Source organism: Lonchura striata, chromosome 33, assembly GCF_046129695.1.
Source record: "Lonchura striata isolate bLonStr1 chromosome 33, bLonStr1.mat, whole genome shotgun sequence".
NCBI lineage: Eukaryota > Metazoa > Chordata > Aves > Passeriformes > Estrildidae > Lonchura > Lonchura striata.
Window position 1 is genome coordinate 3,821,922 of NC_134635.1, and position 24,000 is coordinate 3,845,921.

General features: G+C 61.4%; 3 protein-coding genes across 3 annotated transcripts; 1 reads left to right on the top strand and 2 right to left on the bottom strand.

The window, feature by feature from the left end:
• Nucleotides 1–9,818: 9,818 nt before the first annotated feature.
• LOC144247801 (lysM and putative peptidoglycan-binding domain-containing protein 1-like) lies at nt 9,819–11,679 on the bottom strand. Its single transcript, XM_077789434.1, has 3 exons — nt 11,584–11,679; nt 10,641–10,888; nt 9,819–10,047 (listed from the first exon to the last, which is right to left on the bottom strand). The coding sequence occupies exons 1-3, from the start codon at nt 11,677–11,679 to the stop codon at nt 9,900–9,902; spliced, it is 492 nt and encodes a 163-aa protein (XP_077645560.1). The 3' UTR covers nt 9,819–9,899.
• Nucleotides 11,680–11,991: 312 nt separating this feature from the next.
• Nucleotides 11,992–17,093, top strand: LOC110476906 (sodium channel modifier 1). The gene is made up of 8 exons (XM_077789339.1): nt 11,992–12,042; nt 13,020–13,090; nt 13,778–13,866; nt 14,577–14,656; nt 15,318–15,400; nt 16,353–16,483; nt 16,567–16,702; nt 16,940–17,093. The coding sequence occupies exons 1-8, from the start codon at nt 11,992–11,994 to the stop codon at nt 17,037–17,039; spliced, it is 741 nt and encodes a 246-aa protein (XP_077645465.1). The 3' UTR covers nt 17,040–17,093.
• Nucleotides 17,081–23,247, bottom strand: LOC144247800 (tropomodulin-4-like). The gene is made up of 10 exons (XM_077789433.1): nt 23,118–23,247; nt 22,189–22,323; nt 21,961–22,117; nt 20,631–20,753; nt 19,618–19,707; nt 18,723–18,853; nt 18,480–18,587; nt 18,213–18,356; nt 17,309–17,453; nt 17,081–17,171 (listed from the first exon to the last, which is right to left on the bottom strand). Exons 2-10 carry the CDS (start codon nt 22,309–22,311, stop codon nt 17,149–17,151), a joined length of 1,044 nt encoding a protein of 347 aa, XP_077645559.1. The 5' UTR covers nt 22,312–22,323; nt 23,118–23,247; the 3' UTR covers nt 17,081–17,148.
• Between the last annotated feature and the right edge of the window lie 753 nt (nt 23,248–24,000).

Sequence of the window (24,000 nt, forward strand, 5' to 3'; positions counted from 1 at the left end):
ATTCCCTGGAAAACCCCAAATTCCCATTCCCCATTCCCTGGAAAACCCCAAATCCCCAAATATCCTCTGCCCATTCCCTGGAAAAGCCCAAATCCCCAAATACCCTCTGCCCATTCCCTGGAAAAGCCCAAATCCCCAAATACCCTCTGCCCATTCCCTGGGGAACCCCAAATACCCATTCCCCATTCCCTGGAAAACCCCAAATCCCCAAATATTCTCTCTCCATTCCCTGGGAAAATCCCCAAATTCCCAAATATCCTCTGCCCATTCCCTGGAAAACCCCAAATCCCTTCTCCCACCCCAATCCCAGTGGAGACCCTGCGGCTCCTGATTGTCCGGAGGCTCCGGCCGGGCCGGGACCCCGACGTGTCCAGCTGGGAATTCCCGATGTCCAGCCAGGAATTCCCAAAGTCCAGCCGGGAATTCCCAATGTCCAGCCAGGATTCCAGGATGTCCAGTCGGGAATTCCCAGTGTCCGGCCGGGAATTCCCCTCGTCCAGCCAGGATTCCAGGATGTCCAGTCGGGAATTCCCAATGTCTGGCCAGGAATTCCCAATGTCCGGCCAGGAATTCCTAGTGTCCAGTCGGGAATTCCCAATGTCCAGCCAGGATTCATTGATGTCCGGCCGGGAATTCCCCGTGTCCAGCCAGGAATTCCCAGTGTCCAGTCAGGAATTCCCAATGTCCAGTCGGGAATTCCCAATGTCCGGCCGGGAATTCCCCGTGTCCAGCCAGGAATTCCCAGTGTCCAGTCAGGAATTCCCAATGTCCAGTCGGGAATTCCCAATGTCCAACCAGGAAAGGCCGGAGGGGCTGGAGCCCAACGGGATCCGAATCAACCGGAAAGGTAAAAGGGGATTTGGGGCAGGAATTTGGGATGGATTTGGGGGGATTTGGGGCAGGAATTTGGGGGGATTTGGGGGAATTTGAGGCAGGAATTGTGGTGGATTTGGGGTGGATTTGGGGCAGGAATTTGGGGGGATTTGGGGTGGATTTGGGGCAGGAATTTGGGGCAGGAATTTGGGGGGATTTGGGGCAGGAATTGTGGTGGATTTGGGGCAGGAATTTGGGGCAGGATTGGGAGAATTTTGGGGGATTCTGATGGGATTTGTGAGGGAACCCCCGGGAATTCCCTGCGTTCCTGATGGGATCCCTGCTGGGATTTGGGGTCTCTCTCATTCCCAGGATTTGGGGTCTCGTTCCCCGCCCCTCTCTGGGGTTTGGGGTTTTGTTCCCTGCTCCTTCCCGGATTTGGGGTCTCATTCCCTGCTCCTTTTTGGGATTTGGGGTCTCATTCCCTGGGTGCTGATTTCGGGTTCCCGATTTCGGGTTCTGGGCCTTGGTGCTGATTTTTGGGTGTTGATTTTGGGATTTTTGATTTTGGGATTCTGGGTTTTGGTGCTGATTTTTGGGTGTTGATTTCGGGGTGTTCATTTGGGATTCTGATTTTTGGGATTTTTGATTTTGGGATTCCGATTTTGGGATTCTGGGTTTTGGTGCTGATTTTTGGGTGTTGATTTCGGGGTGTTCATTTGGGATTCGGATTTTTGGGATTTTTGATTTTGGGATTCCGATTTTGGGATTCTGGGTTTTGGTGCTGATTTTTGGGTGTTGATTTCGGGGTGTTCATTTGGGATTCTGAATTTTGGGCGTTGATTTTTGGGCGTTGATTTTGGGATTTTTTGATTTTGGGATTTTGATTTTGGAATTTGATTTTGGGTCTTGCTGCTGGGTGCCAATTTTGGGGCGCTGCTTTGGGGTGCTAATTTTGTCTCCCAGTTTTGGGTGCTGGGTGCTAATTACTTTCGAGTGCTAATTTGGGGTTCTGGATGCTGATTAATTTGGGGTGCTGATTTTGGGGTGCTAATTAATTTCAGATTCTGATTAATTTTGGGTTCTGATTTGGGGTTCTGAATGCTAATTTTGGTCATTTGGGGTGCTTCTTTCCGGTGCTGGCTGTTAATTAATTTCAGTAGCTAATTTTGGGTGCCGATTTTGGGGTGCTGAGTGCTAATTAGGGGCGCTAATTAACTTTGGGGTTCCGATTTGGGGTGCACATTAATTTCGGGTGCTAGTTGGGGGTGCTAATGAACTAATTGAGGTGCTAATTAACTAACCGGGGTGCTAATTGCCGCATTCCGGTGGCGGGGCCGCTCCCCCCCTTCCCCTCCCCCCCCATTTTTGGGGGCCCAGCCCAGGAGGAGGGGCCGGAGGAGGCCACGCCCCCGCGCGGCTGCAGCCAATCAGAGCCCGAGCTGCGGGAAGGAGGCGGAGCCAGCGCCGAGGGTAACCGGCCCCTCCCCCACCCCAAAAACCCCGAAAGGGCCCCAAAAAAGGGGCACCCAAAAAGGGCCACCAAAATCACAAAGGGGCCACAAAAAAAACACCAAAAATCCTTTGGGGCCACCAAAAACCCAAAAAGGGCCACAAAAACCCAAAAAGGGCCACAAAAAACCCAAAAAGGGCCCCAAAAACCCAAAAAGAGCCCAAAAACCCAGGAAGGGCCACCAAAAACCCAAAAAAGGCCCCAAAAACCCAAAAAGGGCCACCAAAAACCCAAAAAAGCCACCAAAAATCCTTTGGGGCCACCAAAAATCCTTTGGGGCCACCAAAAACCCAAAAAGGGCCCCAAAAACCCAAAAAGGGCCCCAAAAACCCAGGAAGGGCCACCAAAACCCAGGAAGGGCCACCAAAAACCCTAAAAAGGGCAACCAAAGTCACAAAAAAGCCACCAAAAACCAAAAAAAGCCACCAAAAATCCTTTGGGGCCACCAAAAACCCAAAAAGGGCCCCAAAAACCCAAAAAGGGCCCCAAAACCCAAAAAGGGCCACCAAAAACCCAAAAAAGGGCAACCAAAATCACAAAAAAGCTACCAAAAACCAAAAAAAGCCACCAAAAACCAAAAAAAGCCACCAAAAACCAAAAAAAGCCACCAAAAATCCTTTGGGGCCACCAAAAACCCAAAAAGGGCCCCAAAAACCCAGGAAGGGCCACCAAAAACGCAAAAAAGGGCAACCAAAATCACAAAAAAGCCACCAAAAACCAAAAAAAGGGCAACCAAAATCCTTTGGGGCCACCAAAAACCCCAAAAGGGCCCCAAAAACCCAAAAAGGGCCCCAAAAACCCAAAAAGGGCCCAAAAACCCAGGAAGGGCCACCAAAAACCCAAAAAAGGGCAACCAAAATCACAAAAAAGCCACCAAAAACCAAAAAAAGCCACCAAAAATCCTTTGGGGCCACCAAAAACCCAAAAAGGGCCACCAAAAACCCAAAAAGGGCCCCAAAAACCCAGGAAGGGCCACCAAAAACCCAAAAAAGGGCAACCAAAATCACAAAAAAGCCACCAAAACCCAAAAAAAGCCACCAAAAATCCTTTGGGGCCACCAAAAACCCAAAAAGGGCCCCAAAAACCCAAAAAGGGCCCCAAAACCCCAAAAAGGGCCCCAAAACCCAGGAAGGGCCACCAAAAACCCAAAAAAGGGCAACCAAAATCACAAAAAGGGCCCCAAAAACCCAAAAAGGGCCACCAAAAACCCAAAAAAGGGCCCCAAAAACCCAAAAAGGGCCCCAAAAACCCAAAAAAGGGCAACCAAAATCACAAAAAAGCCACCAAAAACCAAAAAAAGCCACCAAAAACCAAAAAAAGCCACCAAAAATCCTTTGGGGCCACCAAAAACCCAAAAAGGGCCACCAAAAACCCAAAAAGGGCCCCAAAAACCCAAAAAGGGCCCCAAAAACCCAAAAAAGGGCAACCAAAATCACAAAAAAGCTACCAAAAACCAAAAAAAGCCACCAAGAACCAAAAAAAGCCACCAAAAATCCTTTGGGGCCACCAAAAACCCAAAAAGGGGCCCAAAAACCCACAAAGGGCCCCAAAACCCAGGAAGGGCCACCAAAAACGCAAAAAAGGGCAACCAAAATCACAAAAAAAGCCACCAAAAACCAAAAAAAGCCACCAAAAATCCTTTGGGGCCACCAAAAACCCAAAAAGGGCCCCAAAAACCCAAAAAGGGCCCCAAAAACCCAAAAAGGGCCCCAAAACCCAGGAAGGGCCACCAAAAACCCAAAAAAGGGCAACCAAAATCACAAAAAAAGCCACCAAAAACCAAAAAAAGCCACCAAAAATCCTTTGGGGCCACCAAAAATCCTTTGGGGCCACCAAAAACCCAAAAATGGCCACAAAAAACCCAAAAAGGGCCCAAAAACCCAAAAAGGGCCCAAAAACCCAGGAAGGGCCACCAAAAACCCAAAAAGGGCCCCAAAAACCCAAAAAGGGCCCCAAAAACCCAGGAAGGGCCACCAAAAACCCAAAAAAGGGCAACCAAAGTCACAAAAAAGCCACCAAAAACCAAAAAAAGCCACCAAAAACCAAAAAAAGCCACCAAAAATCCTTTGGGGCCACCAAAAACCCAAAAAGGGCCCCAAAAACCCAAAAAGGGCCACAAAAAACGCCACCAGGAGACACCAAATGCCCACCTGGGGCCACCAAAAATCCTCTGGGGCCACCAGAACCTCCCCTGGGGCCACCAAATCCCCCTCTGGGGACACCAGAACCTCCAGCAGGGCCACCAGGAGTCCCCGGGGCCACCAAGGGCCTGGCGGGGGCCACTGAGGTGCCCCCGTCCCTTTGCAGGGAATTTCTTCTACCTGAGCCTCCCCAGGGGCCACCCCCGGCCGGGAGGGGACGTCGGGGACACCCCCGGGGACGTCGGGGACACCCCCGGGGACACGGAGCTGATCCTGGGCACCCTGGAGGAGCTGCGGGGGAAACTGCTGAGCCTCAGGGTGAGACTGGGGACACTGGGGACACCACTGGGGACATTGGGGACACCACTGGGGACACTGGGGACATCACTGGGGACACTGGGGACATCATTGGGGACACTGGGGACACTGGGGACATCACTGGGGACACTGGGGACACTGGGGACACCACTGGGGACACCACTGGGGACACTGGGGACACCACTGGGGACATCACTGGGGACACCACTGGGGACACTGGGGACATCACTGGGGACACTGGGGAAATTGGGGACATCACTGGGGACATTGGGGACATCACTGGGGACACTGGGGACACTGGGGACATCACTGGGGACATCACTGGGGACATCACTGGGGACATCACTGGGGACACTGGGGACACTGGGGACATCACTGGGGACACTGGGGACACCACTGGGGACACTGGGGACATCACTGGGGACACTGGGGACACCACTGGGGACACTGGGGACATCACTGGGGACATTGGGGACACTGGGACATCACTGGGGACACTGGGGACATCATTGGGGACATTGGGGACACTGGGGACATCACTGGGGACATTGGGGACACCACTGGGGACACTTTGGACACAGGGGACATCACTGGGGACACTGGGGACACTGGGACATCACTGGGGACATTGGGGACACCACTGGGGACATTGGGGACACTGGGACATCACTGGGGACACTGGGGACATCATTGGGGACATTGGGGACACTGGGGACATCACTGGGGACATTGGGGACACCACTGGGGACACTTTGGACACAGGGGACATCACTGGGGACACTGGGGACACTGGGACATCACTGGGGACATTGGGGACATCAGTGTGGACATGGTTGGGGACACCGCTGGGAAGCTGCCGTGGCTCAGGGTGAGGGGACGTTAATGGGGACACGGAGGGGACACCAAGGAGGGGTTGGGGACATGGAGGGGACACTCGGGTGTCCCCGGGGCTGGCCCAGTGTCCCCCTGTCCCAGTGTCCCCCTGTCCCCAGCCCTGTCCCCATGTCCCCCTGTCCCAGTGTCCCCCTGTCCCAGTGTCCCCATGTCCCCTGTCCCCCAGGCCCTGGAAGCCGCTCACCGGCAGCTGCTGCGCTCTCTGCGGGGGGACAAGGCCACCGTCCCCGGCGTCCCCGGTGTCCCCGGTGTCCCCGGTGTCCCCAGGCGGGCCCCGCCGCCCCCCGGCCCCCCGGGCACGGCCCAGGCCCCGCGGGGACACGGTGCCACCCACAGCGCTGGCAGTGCCACCAAGGGCACAGGTGAGAGCCCGCCACAGCCCCGGTGTCCCCGGGGTGTCACCCGCCAGTGTCCCCTGCGTGTCCCCCACGCCCCCGGTGCCCGGCGCTGCCGTTGGCCCACGTTATTTCCCATTCATTTCCCATTTCCCCCATTATTTCCCATTATTTCCCATTTCCCCCATTATTTCCCCATTATTTCCCATTAATGTCCCATTTCCCCCATTATTTCCCCATTATTTCCCATTCATTTCCCATTTCCCCCATTATTTCCCATTAATTTCCCATTTCCCCCATTATTTCCCCATTATTTCCCATTTCCCCCATTATCCCCCCATTATCCCCCCATTCATTTCCCATTTCCCCATTATTGCTGTTACCCCCCCATTATTTCCCCATTATTTCCCATTAATTTCCCATTTCCCCCATTATTTCCCATTCATTTCCCATTTCCCCCATTATTCCCATTATTTCCCCATTATTTCCCATTAATGTCCCATTTCCCCCATTATTCCCATTATTTCCCCATTATTTCCCATTAATGTCCCATTTCCCCCATTATTCCCATTATTTCCCCATTATTTCCCATTAATTTCCCATTTCCCCCATTATCCCCCCATTATTTCCCATTAATGTCCCATTTCCGCCATTATTTCCCACATTATTTCCCATTTCCCCCATTATCCCCCCATTATTTCCCATTAATTTCCCATTATTTCCCCATTATTTCCCCATTATTTCCCATTTCCCCCATTATCCCCCCATTTTTTCCTATTAATGTCCCATTTCCCCCATTATTTCCCCATTATTTCCCATTTCCCCCATTATCCCCCCATTATTTCCCATTAATTTCCCATTTCCCCCATTATTTTTCCCATTATTTTCCCCATTGTTTTCTCCATTAATGTTCCCACTTCTCCCATTATTTCCCCCGTTAATTTTCCCATTCCCCCATTAATTTTCCCTGTTAATTTTCCCATTTTCCCCATTATTTCCCCCATTTTCCCCCTTTTCTTCCAGGCTCCGAGGCCCCCGCCCACCTTTAACCCGGGAGGGGGGGGATGGGCTGGAATTTCCCTCCCCTCCCCGAAACCCCCGGAAGATTTTCCAGGGAATTCCGGCCGGGAATTCCCCCGGACAGCCGGACAAATGCACTTTGTTGGGAATTCCCCCTTTTCCCCCCAAAAAATCCTATAAATATGTACGTACGCCCCTCCCCCACGCTGTAAATACCCCCGGGTGTCCCCTCCCCCCCCTGGTGACAATCGGGGGGTGGCACCCCCAAAACCCCGGGATTTCCCCCAAAATCCCGGGATTTCCCCCCAGAACTCCGGGATTTCCCCCCAAAACCCCGGGATTTCCCCCCAAAATCCCGGGATTTCCCCCCAAAATCCCGGGATTTCTCCCCAGAACTCCGGGATTTCCTCAAAACCCTGCGTTTTCCCCCCCAAATCCCGGATTTCCCCCCAAAATCCCGGGATTTCCCCCCAAAATCCCGGATTTCCCCCCAAAATCCCGGGATTTCCCCCCAAAATCCTGGATTTCCCCCAAAATCCCGGGATTTCCTCAAAACCCTGGGTTTTCCCCCCCAAATCCCGGATTTCCCCCCAAAATCCCGGGATTTCCCCCCAAAATCCCGGGGTTCCACATATAAATATTATAAATAACAGTGCCCGGGCGGGCGCTGGAAGCTGGGAAGAATTCCTGGATTTTGGAGTCGATTTTTGTGGGATTTGGGGAATTTTTTTAATGGGATTTGGGTTTTTTTTTCCATGGGGGAGGGGGGATTTCCGGTGAGTTTGGGAGGGGCGCCAATCCTGGGACGGGGATTTGGGATTTGGGGATTTCTGGGATTTGGGAATTTGGGATCCACGTTCTCCGAGGCACAGGGAGGTTCCCAAATTCTGCCCCTGCTGGGGTTTGGGGTTTGGAGTTTGGGATTTGGGGTTTGGGGTTTGGAGTTTGGGATTTGGGGTTTGGGATTTGGGATTGGGGTGGGGAATTTTGGGATCCGGATGCTCCCCAGGGATTTGGGAATTCCGGGATCCAGCCCCGCGCCGGCGCGGTGTCCCCAGGGGCTGCGCTGTCCCCAAATGTCCCCAGGGGTGTCACAGTGTCCCCAGGGTGTCACAGTGTCCCCACGGGTGTCACACTGTCCCCAGGGTGTCACAGAGTCCCCAGGGGTGTCACAGAGTCCCCAGGGTGTCACAGTGTCCCCAGGGGTGTCACAGAGTCCCCAGGGTGTCACAGTGTCCCCACGGGTGTCACAGTGTCCCCAGGGTGTCACACTGTCCCCAGGGTGTCACACTGTCCCCAGGGTGTCACAGTGTCCCCAGGGTGTCACAGTGTCCCCAGGGTGTGTGACCCTGTCCCCAGGGGTGTCACAGTGTCCCCAGGGTGTCACAGAGTCCCCACGGGTGTCACACTGTCCCCAGGGGTGTCACACTGTCCCCAGGGTGTCACAGTGTCCCCAGGGTGTCACAGAGTCCCCAGGGGTGTCACAGTGTCCCCACGGGTGTCACACTGTCCCCAGGGTGTCACAGAGTCCCCAGGGGTGTCACAGTGTCCCCAGGGGTGTCACACTGTCCCCAGGGTGTCACAGTGTCCCCAGGGTGTCACAGAGTCCCCAAGGGTGTCACAGTGTCCCCAGGGTGTCACAGAGTCCCTAGGGTGTCACAGTGTCCCCAGGGTGTCACAGTGTCCCCAGGGTGTCACAGAGTCCCCAAGGGTGTCACAGTGTCCCCAGGGTGTCACAGTGTCCCCAGAGGGTGTCACAGTGTCCCCAGGGTGTCACACTGTCCCCAGGGGTGTCACAGAGTCCCCAGGGTGTCACAGTGTCCCCAGGGGTGTCACACTGTCCCCAGGGGTGTCACACTGTCCCCAGGGGTGTCACAGAGTCCCCAGGGGTGTGACCCTGTCCCCAGAGGTGTCACAGAGTCCCCAGGGGTGTCACAGTGTCCCCAGGGGTGTCACAGTGTCCCCAGGGTGTGACCCTGTCCCCAGGGGTGACACAGCCCAGCCGGGTGACAATGCTCCGGTTTATTTACAAGCTGGCAGGGGGAGGTGGCACCGTCCCTGTCCCCGTCCCCGTCCCCAGTGGCTCCCAGTATCTCCCAGTTGCCCCGGGAGTGGCCCTGCGGCCCCAAGGGGGACAGGGAGGGGACACCAGGACACCTCCCCAAAGTCCCCGTGTCCCCTCGGGCTCCACGGCCGGGAGGAGCGGTGGCACCTCTGGTGGCACCTCTGGTGGCACCTCCTGGGTCACCTCCTGGTGTCTTCAGTGTCACATCCTGGGTGTCCCCAGCGCCAGGTTCTGTCTGTCCCCGCTGTCACAGGGTGAAGATCTCGTCCTGGATGTCCCCAGTGTCCCATTCCAGTGTCCCAAATGTCCCCACTCTGTGTCCCCTGGCTGTCACAGGGTGAAGATCTCGTCCTGGTGTCCCATTCCAGTGTCCCCAATGTCCCATTCCAGTGTCCCCTGGCTGTCACAGGGTGAAGATCTCGTCCTGGTGTCCCCAGTGTCCCCTGGCTGTCACAGGGTGAAGATCTCGTCCTGGTGTCCCCAATGTCCCATTCCAGTGTCCCCAATGTCCCATTCCAGTGTCCCCTGGCTGTCACAGGGTGAAGATCTCGTCGTGGTGTCCCATTTCAGTGTCCCCAGTGTCCCATTCCAGTGTCCCCTGGCTGTCCCTGCTGTCACAGGGTGAAGATCTCGTCCTGCTGTCCCATTCCAGTGTCCCCAATGTCCCATTCCAGTGTCCCCTGGCTGTCCCTGCTGTCACAGGGTGAAGATCTCGTCCTGGTGTCCCATTCCAGTGTCCCCAGTGTCCCATTCCAGTGTCCCCAATGTCCCATTCCAGTGTCCCCTCGCTGTCCCTGCTGTCACAGGGTGAAGATCTCGTCCTCGGCGTCGCGCAGCGCGGCCGCCCGCGGGCTCCGGCTCAGGGGCCGGGGTCCCAGGCGGGCGCTCCGGGGGGACGCGGGGCCGGGGCCGCCCCCGGCGGGCGCGGGGCTGCGGGGACAGCCGGTGACACCGGGGTGGCACCGCCACCCGCCCCCCGCCCCTGCCGGGCACCTCCGCTCCGCCCGCGCCTTCTCCCCTTTCACCCCAGTTCCCCCCAGGTTTTCCCCCCCACATTTTCCTTCCATTTTTACCCAATTTTTCCCAAATTTCCCCCATTTTTTTCCCCATTTTTCTCCCAGTTTCATCCCAATTTCCCCCCCCCCACCCCAGTTTTTCCCAAATTTTTTCCTCGAGTTTTTCCCCACTTTCCTCCCAGTTTCCCACCGACTTTTCCCCAGCTGTCTCCCTGTTTCATCCCAATTTCCCCCCAATTTTCTCCCAGTTTTCCCCCAGTTCTTCCCGAATTTTCCCCCCATTTCACCCCAATTTCCCCCCCAGATTTCCCCTATTTTTCCCCCAATTTCACCCCAAATTTTTCCCCAATTGTCTCCCAGTTTCATCCCAATTTCCCCCCAGATTTTCCCCAATTTTCTCCCAGTTTCACTCCAATTCTTCCCCCAAGTTTTCCCATTTTTTTCCCCAATTTCTCCCAGTTTCACCCCGATCTCCCGCCCAGTTTTATCCCGGTTTTTCCCGGTCCGCACCCGGAGCTGCGGCCCCGCAGCCGCTGCGCCGCCGCCTCCTTGGAGCGGCCGATCTCGGCGTCCAAGCGCCGCAGGAAATCCGAGCACGACAGCTCGCGGCGGGGGGATCCGGGCCGGTCACCGGGGGTGTCACCGGGGCTGTCACCGGGGCTGTCACCGGGAGGGTCCCCGGCCGTGTCCCGGTGTCCCGGGATGAGCAGCGTGGCTCGCAGGAAGATCGAGTCCGAGGAGTAGAGGCGGTTGGCGCGCTGGATCTGCTCCATCTGCGGGGCGGGACCGGGATGGCAACGGGACCGGGACCGGGACCGGGATGGGACCGGGACCGGGATGAGACCGGGAACGGGATGGGACCGGGATCGGGATCGGGATGGGACCGGGACCGGGACCGGGACGAGACCGGGAACGGGATGGGACCGGGTCCGGGATGAGACCGGGAACGGGATGGGACCGGGATGAGACCGGGACCGGGACCGGGACGAGACCGGGAACGGGATGGAATTGGACCGGGACCGGGACGAGACCGGGACGAGACCGGGAACGGGATGAGACCGGGACCGGGACGAGACCGGGATCGGGATGAGACCGGGACCGGGACCGGGATGGAATTGGACCGGGAACGGGATGGGACCGGGATGAGACCGGGACCGGGACCGGGACGAGACCGGGAACGGGATGGAATTGGACCGGGACCGGGACGAGACCGGGAACGGGATGAGACCGGGACCGGGACGAGACCGGGATCGGGATGGAATTGGACCGGGATCGGGATGAGACCGGGACAAGAACGGGACCGGGATGGAATGGGACCAGTATAGGGACAGGGATGGGCACAGGGATAAGGACACGAAGCGGACAGCGGACGCGAGCCGGGCCAGCACGAGCCCGACAAGACCCCTGGGGACCTCCCCTGCCCCCGGTGTCCCCCCGGTGTCCCCCCGGCGTCCCCGGCGCCGCTCACCGTCACCCCGTAGCGCAGCGCCAGCCCCGGCAGGGTGTCCCCGGGCTGCAGGCGGTGCTCCCGCGGGGCCGCCCCGGCTCCGCCGCTCCCCGCCATGGCCCGCCCGGGGGTCCCGGCCCGGGGGTCCCGGCCCGGCCCCGCCGCTCACGGGGAGCGCTCGGCCCGGGCCCCGCCGAACCGGCGCGGCCTCGCGGCTCCTTCTGGGAGTTGTAGTTCCGCCCTGGCCATCTCCGCCGCCATTTCCACGAGAGCTTCCCGCGCTCGAACTACAACTCCCATGGCGCCGCGGGGCCCGCGCCGAGCGCTCGCTGATTGGTGGTTCCCCACCCCGGCTGCCGGCCGGGAAGCGGAACCCGGAAGCGGCGGCGGCGGCGTTGCCATGGCGACCGCGGCCTAGCGGGGCCCGCCATGTCCTTCAAGCGCGACGAGAGCGACCCGGGGCCGCTGCGGGCGCTGCAGGTGGGGCCGGCACCCCCGGGACCCCTCCCCGGGCACCCCCGGGACCCCCGGCACGGCCAAGCCCAGCCCCGCCATCCCCGGGCCTCGGCAGGAACCCCGCGGGTCCCCCGAGGCCTTCCCGGACCCCTCTGTGTCCCCTCAGTGTCCCCTCAGTGTCCCCAGCCCCTCCTCGGTCCCTCAGTGTCCCCTCAGTGTCCCCTCAGTGTCCCCTCAGTGTCCCCAGCCCCTCCTCGGTCCCTCTGTGTCCCCTCAGTGTCCCCTCAGTGTCCCCAGACCCTCCCTGGGTCCCTCAGTGTCCCCTCAGTGTCCCCTCAGTGTCCCCAGCCCCTCCTCGGTCCCTCTGTGTCCCCTCAGTGTCCCCTCAGTGTCCCCTCAGTGTCCCCAGCCCCTCCTCGGTCCCTCTGTGTCCCCTCAGTGTCCCCAGCCCCTCCTCGGTCCCTCAGTGTCCCCCCCAGCCCCTCCCTGGGTCCCTCTGTGTCCCCTCAGTGTCCCCTCAGTGTCCCCAGCCCCTCCCTGGGTCCCTCTGTGTCCCCTCAGTGTCCCCAGCCCCTCCTCGGTCCCTCAGTGTCCCCCCCAGCCCCTCCCTGGGTCCCTCTGTGTCCCCTCAGTGTCCCCTCAGTGTCCCCTCAGTGTCCCCTCAGTGTCCCCAGCCCCTCCCTGGGTCCCTCTGTGTCCCCTCAGTGTTCCCAGCCCCTCCTCGGTCCCTCTGTGTCCCCTCTGTGTCCCCTCAGTGTCCCCAGCCCCTCCTCGGTCCCTCTGTGTCCCCTCAGTGTCCTCAGCCCCTCCTCGGTCCCTCTGTCCCCTCCAGGTCCCCCCGGCCCCACTTTGTCCCCTCAGCCCTTCCCAGGGCTGTCCCCGGGTGGCTTTGCCGTGCAGGGACGGTCTGGGCACAGTCTGGGGATGGTTCGGGGCCGGTTTGGGGACAGTTTGGGGACAGTTTGGGGACAGGGGTGACCTGGTGGCCGCGCTGTCCCCAGAGGCGCCGCGTGGCCGAGCTGCTGGCCAGTGCCATCCCCGAGGACGAGGCGCTGCTGCTGCGCGACGGCCGGTGAGTGTCCCCCGTGTCCCCAGGGTCCCTCAGTGTCCCCAGGGTCCCTCAGTGTCCCCCGTGTCCCCAGGGTCCCTCAGTGTCCCCAGGGTCCCTCAGTGTCCCCAGGGTCCCTCAGTGTCCCCCGTGTCCCCAGGGTCCCTCAGTGTCCCCAGAGTCCCTGCTGTCCCCGCTGTCCCCTGGTGTCCCCACTGTCCCCTCTGTCCCCGCTGTCCCCAGGCTGGCGTGCTCGCTGTGTCCCCAGGGTCCCTGCTGTCCCCAGGGTCCCTCAGTGTCCCCTGATGTCCCCAGGGTCCCTCAGTGTCCCTGATGTCCCCGCTGTCCCCAGGGTCCCTGATGTCTCTGCTGTCCCCTGGTGTCCCCGCTGTCCCTGATGTCCCTACTGTTCCTGATGTCCCCTCTGTCCCCAGGCTGGCGTGCTCGCTGTGTCCCCAGGGTCCCTGATGTCCCCAGGGTCCCTGATGTCTCTGCTGTCCCCTGGTGTCCCCGCTGTCCCTGATGTCGCCTCTATCCCCAGGCTGGCGTGCTCCCTGTGTCCCCAGGGTCCCTGATGTCCCCAGGGTCCCTGGTGTCCCCGCTGTCCCTGATGTCCCCTCTGTCCCCGCTGTCCCCAGGGTCCCTGATGTCTCTGCTGTCCCCTGGTGTCCCCGCTGTCCCTGATGTCCCCTCTGTCCCCGCTGTCCCCAGGCTGGCGTGCTCGCTGTGTCCCCAGCGCCCCGTGTGTGACACTCTGCAGACGCTGCTGCTGCACCGGGCTGGCCGCAAGCACCTGGACAGTGAGTGCGGTGTCACCTGTCACCTGTGTCCCTGTGTCACCTGTGTGTCACCTGTCACCTCTGTGTCCCCTGTCACCTGTGTGTCCCCTGTCACCTGTGTACCTGTGTCACCTGTGTCCCTGTGTCACCGGTGTCCCCTGTCACCTGTGTCCCTGTGTCACCTGTGTCCCTGTGTCACCTGTGTCCCCTGTGTCACCTGTCACCTATGTCCCTGTGTCACCTGTGTCCCTGTGTCACCTGTGTCCCCTGTGTCCCCTGTCACCTGTGTCCCTGTGTCACCTGTGTCCCTGTGTCACCTGTGTCCCCTGTGTCCCCTGTCACCTGTGTGTCACCTGTCACCTGTGTCCCTGTGTCACCTGTGTCCCTGTGTCACCTGTGTCCCCTGTGTCCCCTGTCACCTGTGTGTCACCTGTCACCTATGTCCCTGTGTCACCTGTGTCCCTGTGTCACCTGTGTCCCCTGTGTCCCCTGTCACCTGTGTGTCACCTGTCACCTATGTCCCTGTGTCACCTGTGTCCCTGTGTCACCTGTGTCCCCGTGTCCCCTGTGTCCCATGTTACCTGTGTGTCCCTGTGTCCCCTGTGTCCCGTGTCACCTGTGTGTCACCTGTCACCTGTGTCCCTGTGTCACCTGTGTCCCTGTGTCACCTGTGTCCCTGTGTCCCTGTGTCCCCTGTCCCCGTCCCTGACGCCGTCCCCGTCCCGTTCCAGACCTGCGCCGTTCCTTCGGGCGGCCGCGCTGCCCCCAGGTGACCCCGCAGGAGGCGCCGGGCGTGGCCCCCGCCGAGCAGGTGGGCGTGGCCACAGGGGGCATGACCAAAATGGCATCTGTGGGCGTGGCATCTGTGGGCGTGGTCTATGTGGGTGTGGTTTCATGTGGGCGTGGCCAGTGTGGGTGTGGTCAGTGTGGGTGTGGTCAGTGTGGGCGTGGCCAGTGTGGGTGTGGTCAGTGTGGGTGTGGTCAGTGTAGGTGTGGTCAGTGTGGGTGTGGTCAGTGTGGGTGTGGTCAGTGTGTGTGTGGTCAGTGTGGGCGTGGTCAGTGTGGGTGTGGCCTGTGTGGGTGTGGTCAGTGTGGGCGTGGCCTGAGGCGGGCGTGGTCAGTGCGGGCGTGGTCAGTGTGGGTGTGTCAGTGTGGGTGTGGTCAGTGTGGGCGTGGTCAGTGTGGGTGTGGCCTGTGTGGGTGTGGTCAGTGTGGGCGTGGCCTGAGGCGGGCGTGGTCAGTGCGGGCGTGGTCAGTGCGGGCGTGGTCAGTGTGGGTGTGTCAGTGTGGGTGTGGTCAGTGTGGGTGTGGTCAGTGTGGGTGTGGTCAGCGTGGGTGTGTCAGTGTGGGTGTGGTCAGTGTGGGCGTGGCCTGAGGCGGGCGTGGTCAGTGTGGGTGTGGTCAGTGTGGGCGTGGTCACTGTGGGCGTGGTCAGTGTGGGCGTGGCCTGAGGCGGGCGTGGCTGTCCCCAGGCGCCGCTGCTGGCCCGGACGCGCCGCCTGGCCCGGAGCGCGCTGCTGCCGTCGGCGCTGTACAGCGGCTGCTGCCGGAGAGCGTGAGGCACCGGGCACGGGGAAATGGGGAAAAATGGGCGGAAATGGGGAAAAATGGGCGGAAATGGAGGGAAAATGGGGGGAAGTGGGGGGAAATGGGGGAAAAATGGGGGGGAATGGGGGAAAAGTGGGGGGGAATGGGGAAAAATGGGGGGAAAATGGGGAAAAATGTGAGGAAATGGAGGGAAATGGGGGAAATGGGAAATTGGGAAAAAATGGGGGGAAATGGGGAAAAATGTGAGGAAATGGAGGGAAATGGGGGAAATGGGAAATGGAAAAAATGGGGGAAATGGGGAAAAATGGGCGGATATGGGGGGAAGTGGAGGGAAAATGGGGGAAAATGGGCGGAAATGGGGGAAAAGTGGGGGAAAATGGGGGGAAATGGGGAAAAATGGGGGGAAATGGGGGAAAAGTGGGGGGAAATGGGGAGAAAATGGGGGGAAAATGGGGAAAAATGGGGGAAATGGGGGAAAAGTGGGGGGAAATGGGGAGAAAATGGAGGGAAATGGGGGAAATGGGAAATTGGGAAAAAATGGGGGGAAATGGGGAAAAATGTGAGGAAATGGAGGGAAATGGGGGAAATGGGAAATTGGAAAAAATGGGGGGAAATGGGGAAAAATGTGAGGAAATGGAGGGAAATGGGGGAAATGGGAAATTGGGGAAAATGGGGGAAACGGGGGGGGAATGCGGAAAATGGGTAAAAAAAGAGGGAAGATGGGGAAAATTGGGAAAGATGGGAAAGGAACTCAGGGATACCAGGAAAAACCCAGGAAAGGGACACAGGAAAAGCAGGGAAAAGTTCTGGGATTCCCAGGAAAGGGCCTGGGAAGGATGGGAAAAGCTCTGGAATTCTTGGGACAGGGATGGGTGGGATGAGGAGAACTGGGGAAAAACCCCGAAATTCCAGGAAAGGGAAAGTTTTGGGATTCACCCCCTCTCCCTTCTCCTTCCCAGGACAAAGGGCAGCAGCTCCCAGGCCGGAATCCCCAGGATGATCCCGAAAAATTCCCAGATGCTGCCAGAGTCCTGCCAGAACCCCGGGAACTCCGGGAATTCCGAAACCCCCAGCCCCGCACACACAGAGGGTGAGAGCCCGCCCGTGCCAGGGGGTTTTCCCGGGAATTCCCCATTCCTGGAATTCCCAGCAGCCCCTCCCTCGCTCCCGCAGGCGTTCCCAAGGACAGGAAACGGGGAAGGAAAGGAAATTCCCGGATTTCCCAAGGGCCGGAAGAAAATTCCCGATGTTCCGAAGGGCCGAGCCCGGAGCGCCTGCGGATCCTGCGGCACCACCTGCACCTGCGCAGGTGGGTTGGGATCTGGGAATTCGGGGAAAAATCCCAAAAATGTCCCCCAGAAGCATCCCTACAAAGATCCCCACAAAAATATCCCCCAAAAAATCCCCACAAAAATCCCCCAAAATATCCCAAAATACTTCCCAAAAAAAAAGCCTCATAGAAACCCAAAGAAACCCCCAAAACCTACTAAAAACACCCCAAAAAATCCCCCAAAATCCCCAAAAAACCCCTTTCCCTGCGTCCCAGCCGGGGCTGGCTCCAGGATCCCGCTGGGAATTGGGTGAAGGACGGGAACGCCGAGTTCGACTCCGACGAGGAGGAGCCGCCCCCGCTGCCACCGGCCTGACGTCCCCAGGCGTCCCCAGAGCCCCGGGAATAAAGGGGGAATTTTTTGGGAAAATTTTTCCACTTTATTCCCAGCGGCTCCTGAGCTCGGGGCGGGCACGGGGGAATTTTTAGGATTTCTTCTGTTGGCGACCTGAGGGGACAGAAAAGGGGAGGGTCAGGGGTGGGGAGGGGACACCTGGGGACACTGAGGGGCTGACTCTGAGCTGGGGACACTTGTGGGGACCCCTGGGTGGCCCCGGGGACCCCCGGGGACCCCCGGGCACTCACGGAGCTCGCTGTTGCGGGTGAGGGCGGCGGCGGCGCGCGCCCGCGGGCCCTGCTGGCTGAAGGTGTAGCCGAAGCGCAGCAGGGACGGGCACTGCTCCAGGGTGGCCGCCATGGCCATCTCCACCGTGTCCCCCAGGCGCTGGCACTGCGGGGACATTGGGGACAGGGGCAGGGTCAGTGTCACAGCCCCATCGCCACCGTGTCCCCCAGGCGCTGGCACTGCGGGGACATTGGGGACAGGGGCAGGGTCAGTGTCACAGCCCCGTCGCCACCGTGTCCCCCAGGCGCTGGCACTGCGGGATTGGTGACAGTCAGGTCACTGTCACCTCCCCTGCTGTCCGCCTGTCACCTGGCTGTCCACACAATGTCCCCGCTGTCCCTGTCCTGCTGTCCCCCTGTCACCTGGCTGTCCACACAATGTCCCCGCTGTCCCTGTCCCTGCTGTCCCCAATGTCACCTGGCTGTCCACACAATGTCCCCCTGTCACCTGGTTGTCCACGCGCAGCCCGCTGTCCCTGTCCCTGCTGTCCCCAATGTCACCTGGTTTTCCACACAATGTCCCCACTGTCACCTGGCTGTCCACACAATGTCCCCGCTGTCCCTGTCCCTGCTGTCCCCAATGTCACCTAGCTGTCCACACAATGTCCCTGCTGTCCCTGTCCCTGTCCCTGTCCCCCTGTCACCTGGCTGTCCACACAATGTCCCCGCTGTCCCTGCCCTGCTGTCCCCCTGTCACCTGGCTGTCCACACAATGTCCCCGCTGTCACCTGGCTGTCCACACAATGTCCCTGCTGTCCCTGCCCTGCTGTCCCCCTGTCACCTGGCTGTCCACACAATGTCCCTGCTGTCCCTGCCCTGCTGTCCCCCTGTCACCTGGCTGTCCACACAATGTCCCCGCTGTCACCTGGTTGTCCACGCGCAGCTCGCTGAGCGTGGGGCAGTGCCCGATGGCGGCCAGCAGCCGCAGCATGCCCGCGCTGGTGATGAAGTTGGACTCGAGGTTGAGGCTCTGCAGGCTCCGGTTCTGCTCCAGCATCTCGGCCACCGCCTGGGGACACCGCGGTGGCACCAGGGTGGCACCGCGGTGGCACGGTGGGGACAGCCCCCCCGGTGTCCCGGGCGTGGGCGGGCAGGCGCGGGGACATTTGGGGACATTGGGGGGGGGACTCACGTTGGCCACCAGGTCGTTGCTGCGCGTGGCCACCAGGCTGAGGCTGCGCACGTGCGTGTTGGTCTTGATGGCCTCGCAGATGGCCTCGAGCGTGGCCACGGGGATGTCCTGGGGACGGGTGGGGACACGGCGTCACCCGGCTGGGGCTGGCACCTCGGGGACACGCCGGGGACAGGGACCAGCCTCGGGTGCTGGCCCTGGGGACCATGGGGACGTGGGGACACGGCGGCAGCGCGGTGTCACCTTGATGTTGTTGAGGTTGACGTCCTGCAGCTCGGGGTCGTTGTCCTGCAGCCGCCGCAGCGTCTCGGCCACGTCCGTGGGGTTCGGGGGCTCGTCCGGCACCGGGCGGTACCGGTCCGGCTGCACCACGCCTGGGCAGCGCGGGGACGGCGTGGGGACGGCGTGGGGACGGCGTGGGGACATGGGGACGGCGTGGGGACAGCGTGGGGACATGGGGACAGCGTGGGGACAGCGTGGGGACATGGGGACAGCATGGGGACATGGGGACGGCGTAGGGACATGGGGACAGCATGGAGATGGCGTGGGGACGGCGTGGGGACAGCGTGGGGACAGCGCTCAGGGACATGGGGATGGCATGGGGACAGCGTGGGGACAGCATGGGGACGTGGGGACGGCGTGGGGACATGGGGACAGCGCTCAGGGACATGGGGACAGCGTGGGGACATTGGGACAGCATGGAGATGGTGTGGGGACAGCGTGGGGACATGAGGACAGCGTGGGGACAGCGTCGGGACATGGGGACAGCATGGGGACGGCGTGGGGACGGCGTGGGGACATGGGGACAGTGTGGGGACATGGGGATGGCGTGGGGACATGGGGACAGCATGGAGATGGTGTGGGGACAGCGTGGGGACATGGGGACAGCGTGGGGACATGGGGACGGCGTGGGGACGGCGTGGGGACATGGGGACAGTGCTCAGGACACGGGGAAACACGAGTTTGGTCCCCAAATGCTGCCCCAGTCACCCCGTGGAGGCGCTTGTCCCTCTGTCCTTGTGTCACCCACTGTGGATTCCCTGTCCCCTGTCACTCCCTGTCCCTGTCCCCTGTCACTCCCTGTCCCCTGTCACTCCCTGTCCCCTGTCACTCCCTGTCCCTGTCCCCTGTCACTCACTGTTGATGCCCTCGGTGTTGCAGATGTTCCCGCTGCAGATGGCATCGTAGTACTGCTTGTTACTCATCAGCGTGTACATGCCCAGGATGGCTGCGGGGACACGGGGACATCAGGGGACATCAGGGGACATCAGGGGGACACGGGGACCCCGCTGTCCCCCCAGGGGGGTGGCACTGGGAGCCAAAGGTGGGGATGGAGCCACTTTAACTGAGGGGACACAGAGGGTGAGGGGGGACAGAGTGTGACACTGTGGGACAATGTGTGGGACACTGGGGTGTGTGACAGTGACACGAGGACAGCTGTGCTGTGCTGTGCTCGGTGTCCCTCCCGGGTGACACCGTGTGACACTCAGGTGTGTGACACTGGGGTGTGTGACAGTGACACGAGGACAGCTGTGCTGGGCTGTGCTCGGTGTCCCTCCCAGGTGACACTGTGTGACACTCAGGTGTGTGACACTGGGGTGTGTGACAGTGACACGAGGACAGCTGTGCTGTGCTGTGCTCGGTGTCCCTCCCGGGTGACACCGTGTGACACTCAGGTGTGTGACACTCGGGTGTGTGACAGTGACACGAGGACAGCTGGGCCGTGCTGGGCTGTGCTCGGTGTCCCTCCCGGGTGACGTGTGACACTGTATGACACCGAGTGACACCGTGTGACGCCGTGTGACACGCGCAGCCCCTCGGGGACAGCGTTACCCTCGGCCAAGGCCCTTCCTGGTGCCGCTCCCGGCCCCGCGGGGATCCCGGCCTGCGCAGAGTCCGGCCTCGTTCCCATCCCATGGGAATGCCATGGAGATCCCATCCCATCCCAATCCCATGGAAATCCCATCCCAACCCCATCTCATCCCATCCTTTAGAAATCCCACCCCCATTCTAACCCCATCCATGTCCCCATTCCCAATCCCGATCCCATTCCCATCCCGCTCCTGGTCCCATCCCATTCCCATCCCATTCCCATCCCATTCCCATCCCATTCCCATTCCCATCCCATCCCGTCCCGCCGTCCCCACGCACCGGCGATGTCGCACATCTCAGCCTCGGTGGCGTTGGCCAGCGCCTCCTCCAGCTCCGGCTCCAGCGTCACCTGCTCCTCGCGCGGCAGCGCCGGCCCCGCCGCCTTGGGGACAAACGGCTTCCCTGGGGACAGGGACAGGGAGCTTGGGGACACGGGGACACCGACAGCTTCCCTGGGGACAGGGACGGGGAGCTTGGGGACACGGGGACCTTCCCTGGGGACAGGGACGGGGAGCTTGGGGACACGGGGACACCAGCGGCTTCCCTGGGGACAGGGACGGGGAGCTTGGGGACACGGGGACACCGACAGCTTCCCTGAGGACAGGGACGGGGAGCTTGGGGACACGGGGACCTTCCCTGGGGACAGGGACGGGGAGCTTGGGGACACGGGGACACCGACAGCTTCCCTGGGGACAGGGACAGGTCACAGGGAGCTTGGGGACACGGGGACACCGACAGCTTCCCTGGGGACAGGGACGGGGAGCTTGGGGACACGGGGACCTTCCCTGGGGACAGGGACAGGTCACAGGGAACTCGAGGACATGGGGACACTGGGCATGGGGACAAACAGCTTCCCTGGGGACAGGGGACACGGGGACAAACAGCTTCAGGTGGCATCATCGGGGCGGCCTCCCTGAGGCTGGCACTGCTGTCCCTGGGTTGTGACCATCCCGGGCTGGCACTGCTGTCCCTGGGGGTGACACTGCCAGGGCTGGTGGCCGTGCCCGGGGCTGGCGGGGGCCCAGCTCGCCCAGGACACCCGAGCCGCTGGCGAGGCCGAGCTAAATATACCCGAGCCTGGGGGCCCGGTCCCCTGGGTGTCCCCACGCTGTCCCCAGACTGTGCCCAGCCCATCCCCACACTGTCCCCACGCTGTCCCCTCGGTATCCCCAGCTCGTCCCCACGCTGTCCCCCCACTGTCCCTGCTGTCCCCAGCCCATCCCCACGCTGTCCCCGCTGTCCCCACGCTGTCCCCACGCTGTCCCTGCTGTCCCCGCGCTGTCCCTGCTGTCCCCAGCCCATCCCCACGCTGTCCCCGCTGTCCCTGCTGTCCCCACGCTGTCCCCAGCCCATCCCCACGCTGTCCCCACGCTGTCCCCGCTGTCCCCACACTGTCCCCGCTGTCCCCAGCCCATCCCCACGCTGTCCCCACGCTGTCCCCGCTGTCCCCAGCCCATCCCCACGCTGTCCCCACGCTGTCCCCGCTGTCCCCACTGTCCCCAGCCCATCCCCACGCTGTCCCCACGCTGTCCCCGCTGTCCCCATGCTGTCCCCGCTGTCCCCAGCCCATCCCCACGCTGTCCCCACGCTGTCCCCGCTGTCCCCAGACCTTTTTTCTCGCCGGTGAAGGGCACGAGGTCCTGGCGCTCCTCGGCCTCCAGCGCCTGCCGCTCCAGGTGCTGCAGGAGCGCCTCGCGGTCCAGGGGCCCCGTGGGGCTCTTGCGGGTCTGGTCGCGCTGGCGCAGCCCCGCGGGCAGCAGCACGTTCTGGGGCAGGAGGCACCGCGCCGTCACCCCGTGCCGCCCGCGGGGACCCCGCGCCCCCGGCCCGCGCCCACCTCGGGGTCCATCTCGGCCAGCTCGGCGTCCAGCTGCGCCAGCTCCTCCGGGGACAGCTCCTGCAGGATCTTGTCCTCGTCGATGTCGCGGTACTTCTCCAGCTCCTGCCGGTACGGCGTCATGGCCGCGGGGACCTGCGACAGCGGGGTGGCACCGGGGGGACAGCGGGGGGACAGCGGGGGGACAGCATTGGGGACAGCGGGGACAGCGGGGTGGCAGCAGTGGGGACAGCAGGGGACAACGTGGGGACAGCGGGGGGACAGCGGGGACAGCGGGGACAGCGGGGGGACAGCGGGGACAGCGGGGGGACAGCGGGGACAGCGGGGACAGCGGGGGGACACCGGGGACAGCGGGGGGACACCGGGGTGGCACCGTGGGGACAGCAGGGGACAACGTGGGGACAGCAGCGAGGCACCGGTGGGGACAGCGGGGTGGCACCGTGGGGAACGCGGGAGGACAGCGGGAGGACACCGGGGTGGCACCGTGGGGACACCGGGGGGACACCGGGGTGGCACCGTGGGGACACCCTGGACACGGGGGGACCCCTCCGTGCCGCCGCTGAGCAGGGATCAGCGCTTGGGGACACCGAGCGCACCCCAGGAGCGTCCCCAGAAGTTGTCCCCAACCTTTGTCACCTGCCAGGGTCACACCCCGCCGCGGGTGACAGCGGGGACGAGCCGCGCGTCCCCAAATGTCGCGACCCCCGCTGTCCCCGGGGCGGCGGTGGGGACGCACCTGCCCGGCCCACCCCCGTCGGAGCGGGGGAATTCCTTTGGGAAGGGGGAATTCCTTTGGGAAGCGGCTCCGGGACCCCCAGACCCCAAAATCCCTGTGGGGGAGGGGGAGGTGACAGCGGGGACAGCGCGGGGACAGCGCGGGGACAACGCGGGGACAGCGCGGGGACAACGCGGGGACAACGGGGCCGTACCTGGGGCCGATCCCGCGGCCGATCCGAAAGCCGGGGGGGATCCTAAAGGCGATCCCGGAGCCCCGGGGCCGATCCCAAAGGCGATCCCAAAGCTGCGGGGCCGCGCGGGGCATGAGATCAGCGCTTTCCTGGGGCCGGAGGGGCGGATCCGCCGCCCGGCCCTTATCGGGAACGGGGGGCCCCGCCCCGGCCCCGCCGACCCCAAAAACAGCCAGGGGAACAGGGCAGAGCGGATCCTCCCCGATCCTACAGATCCCACAGGGCTCCCACCCCAAAAACAGCCAGGGGAACACGGCAGAGCAGATCCTCCCCAAATTCCATAAACCCCACAAAGCTCCGACCCCAAAAACAGCCAGGGGAACACGGCAGAGCGGATCCTCCCCAAATTCCATAAACCCCACAAAGCTCCGACCCCAAAAACAGCCAGGGGAACACGGCAGAGCGGATCCTTCCCAAATTCCATAAACCCCACAAAGCTCCGACCCCAAAAACAGCCAGGGGAACACGGCAGAGCAGATCCTCCCCAAATTCCATAAACCCCACAAAGCTCCGACCCCAAAAACAGCCAGGGGAACACGGCAGAGCAGATCCTCCCCAAATTCCATAAACCCCACAAAGCTCCGACCCCAAAAACAGCCAGGGGAACACGGCAGAGCGGATCCTCCCCAAATTCCATAAACCCCACAAAGCTCCGACCCCAAAAACAGCCAGGGGCACAAAGGAGAGCGGATCCTTCCCAAATTCCATAAACCCCACAAAGCTCCGACCCCAAAAACAGCCAGGGGCACAAAGGAGAGCGGATCCTTCCCAAATTCCATAAACCCCACAAAGCTCCGACCCCAAAAACAGCCAGGGGCACAAAGGAGAGCGGATCCTTCCCAAA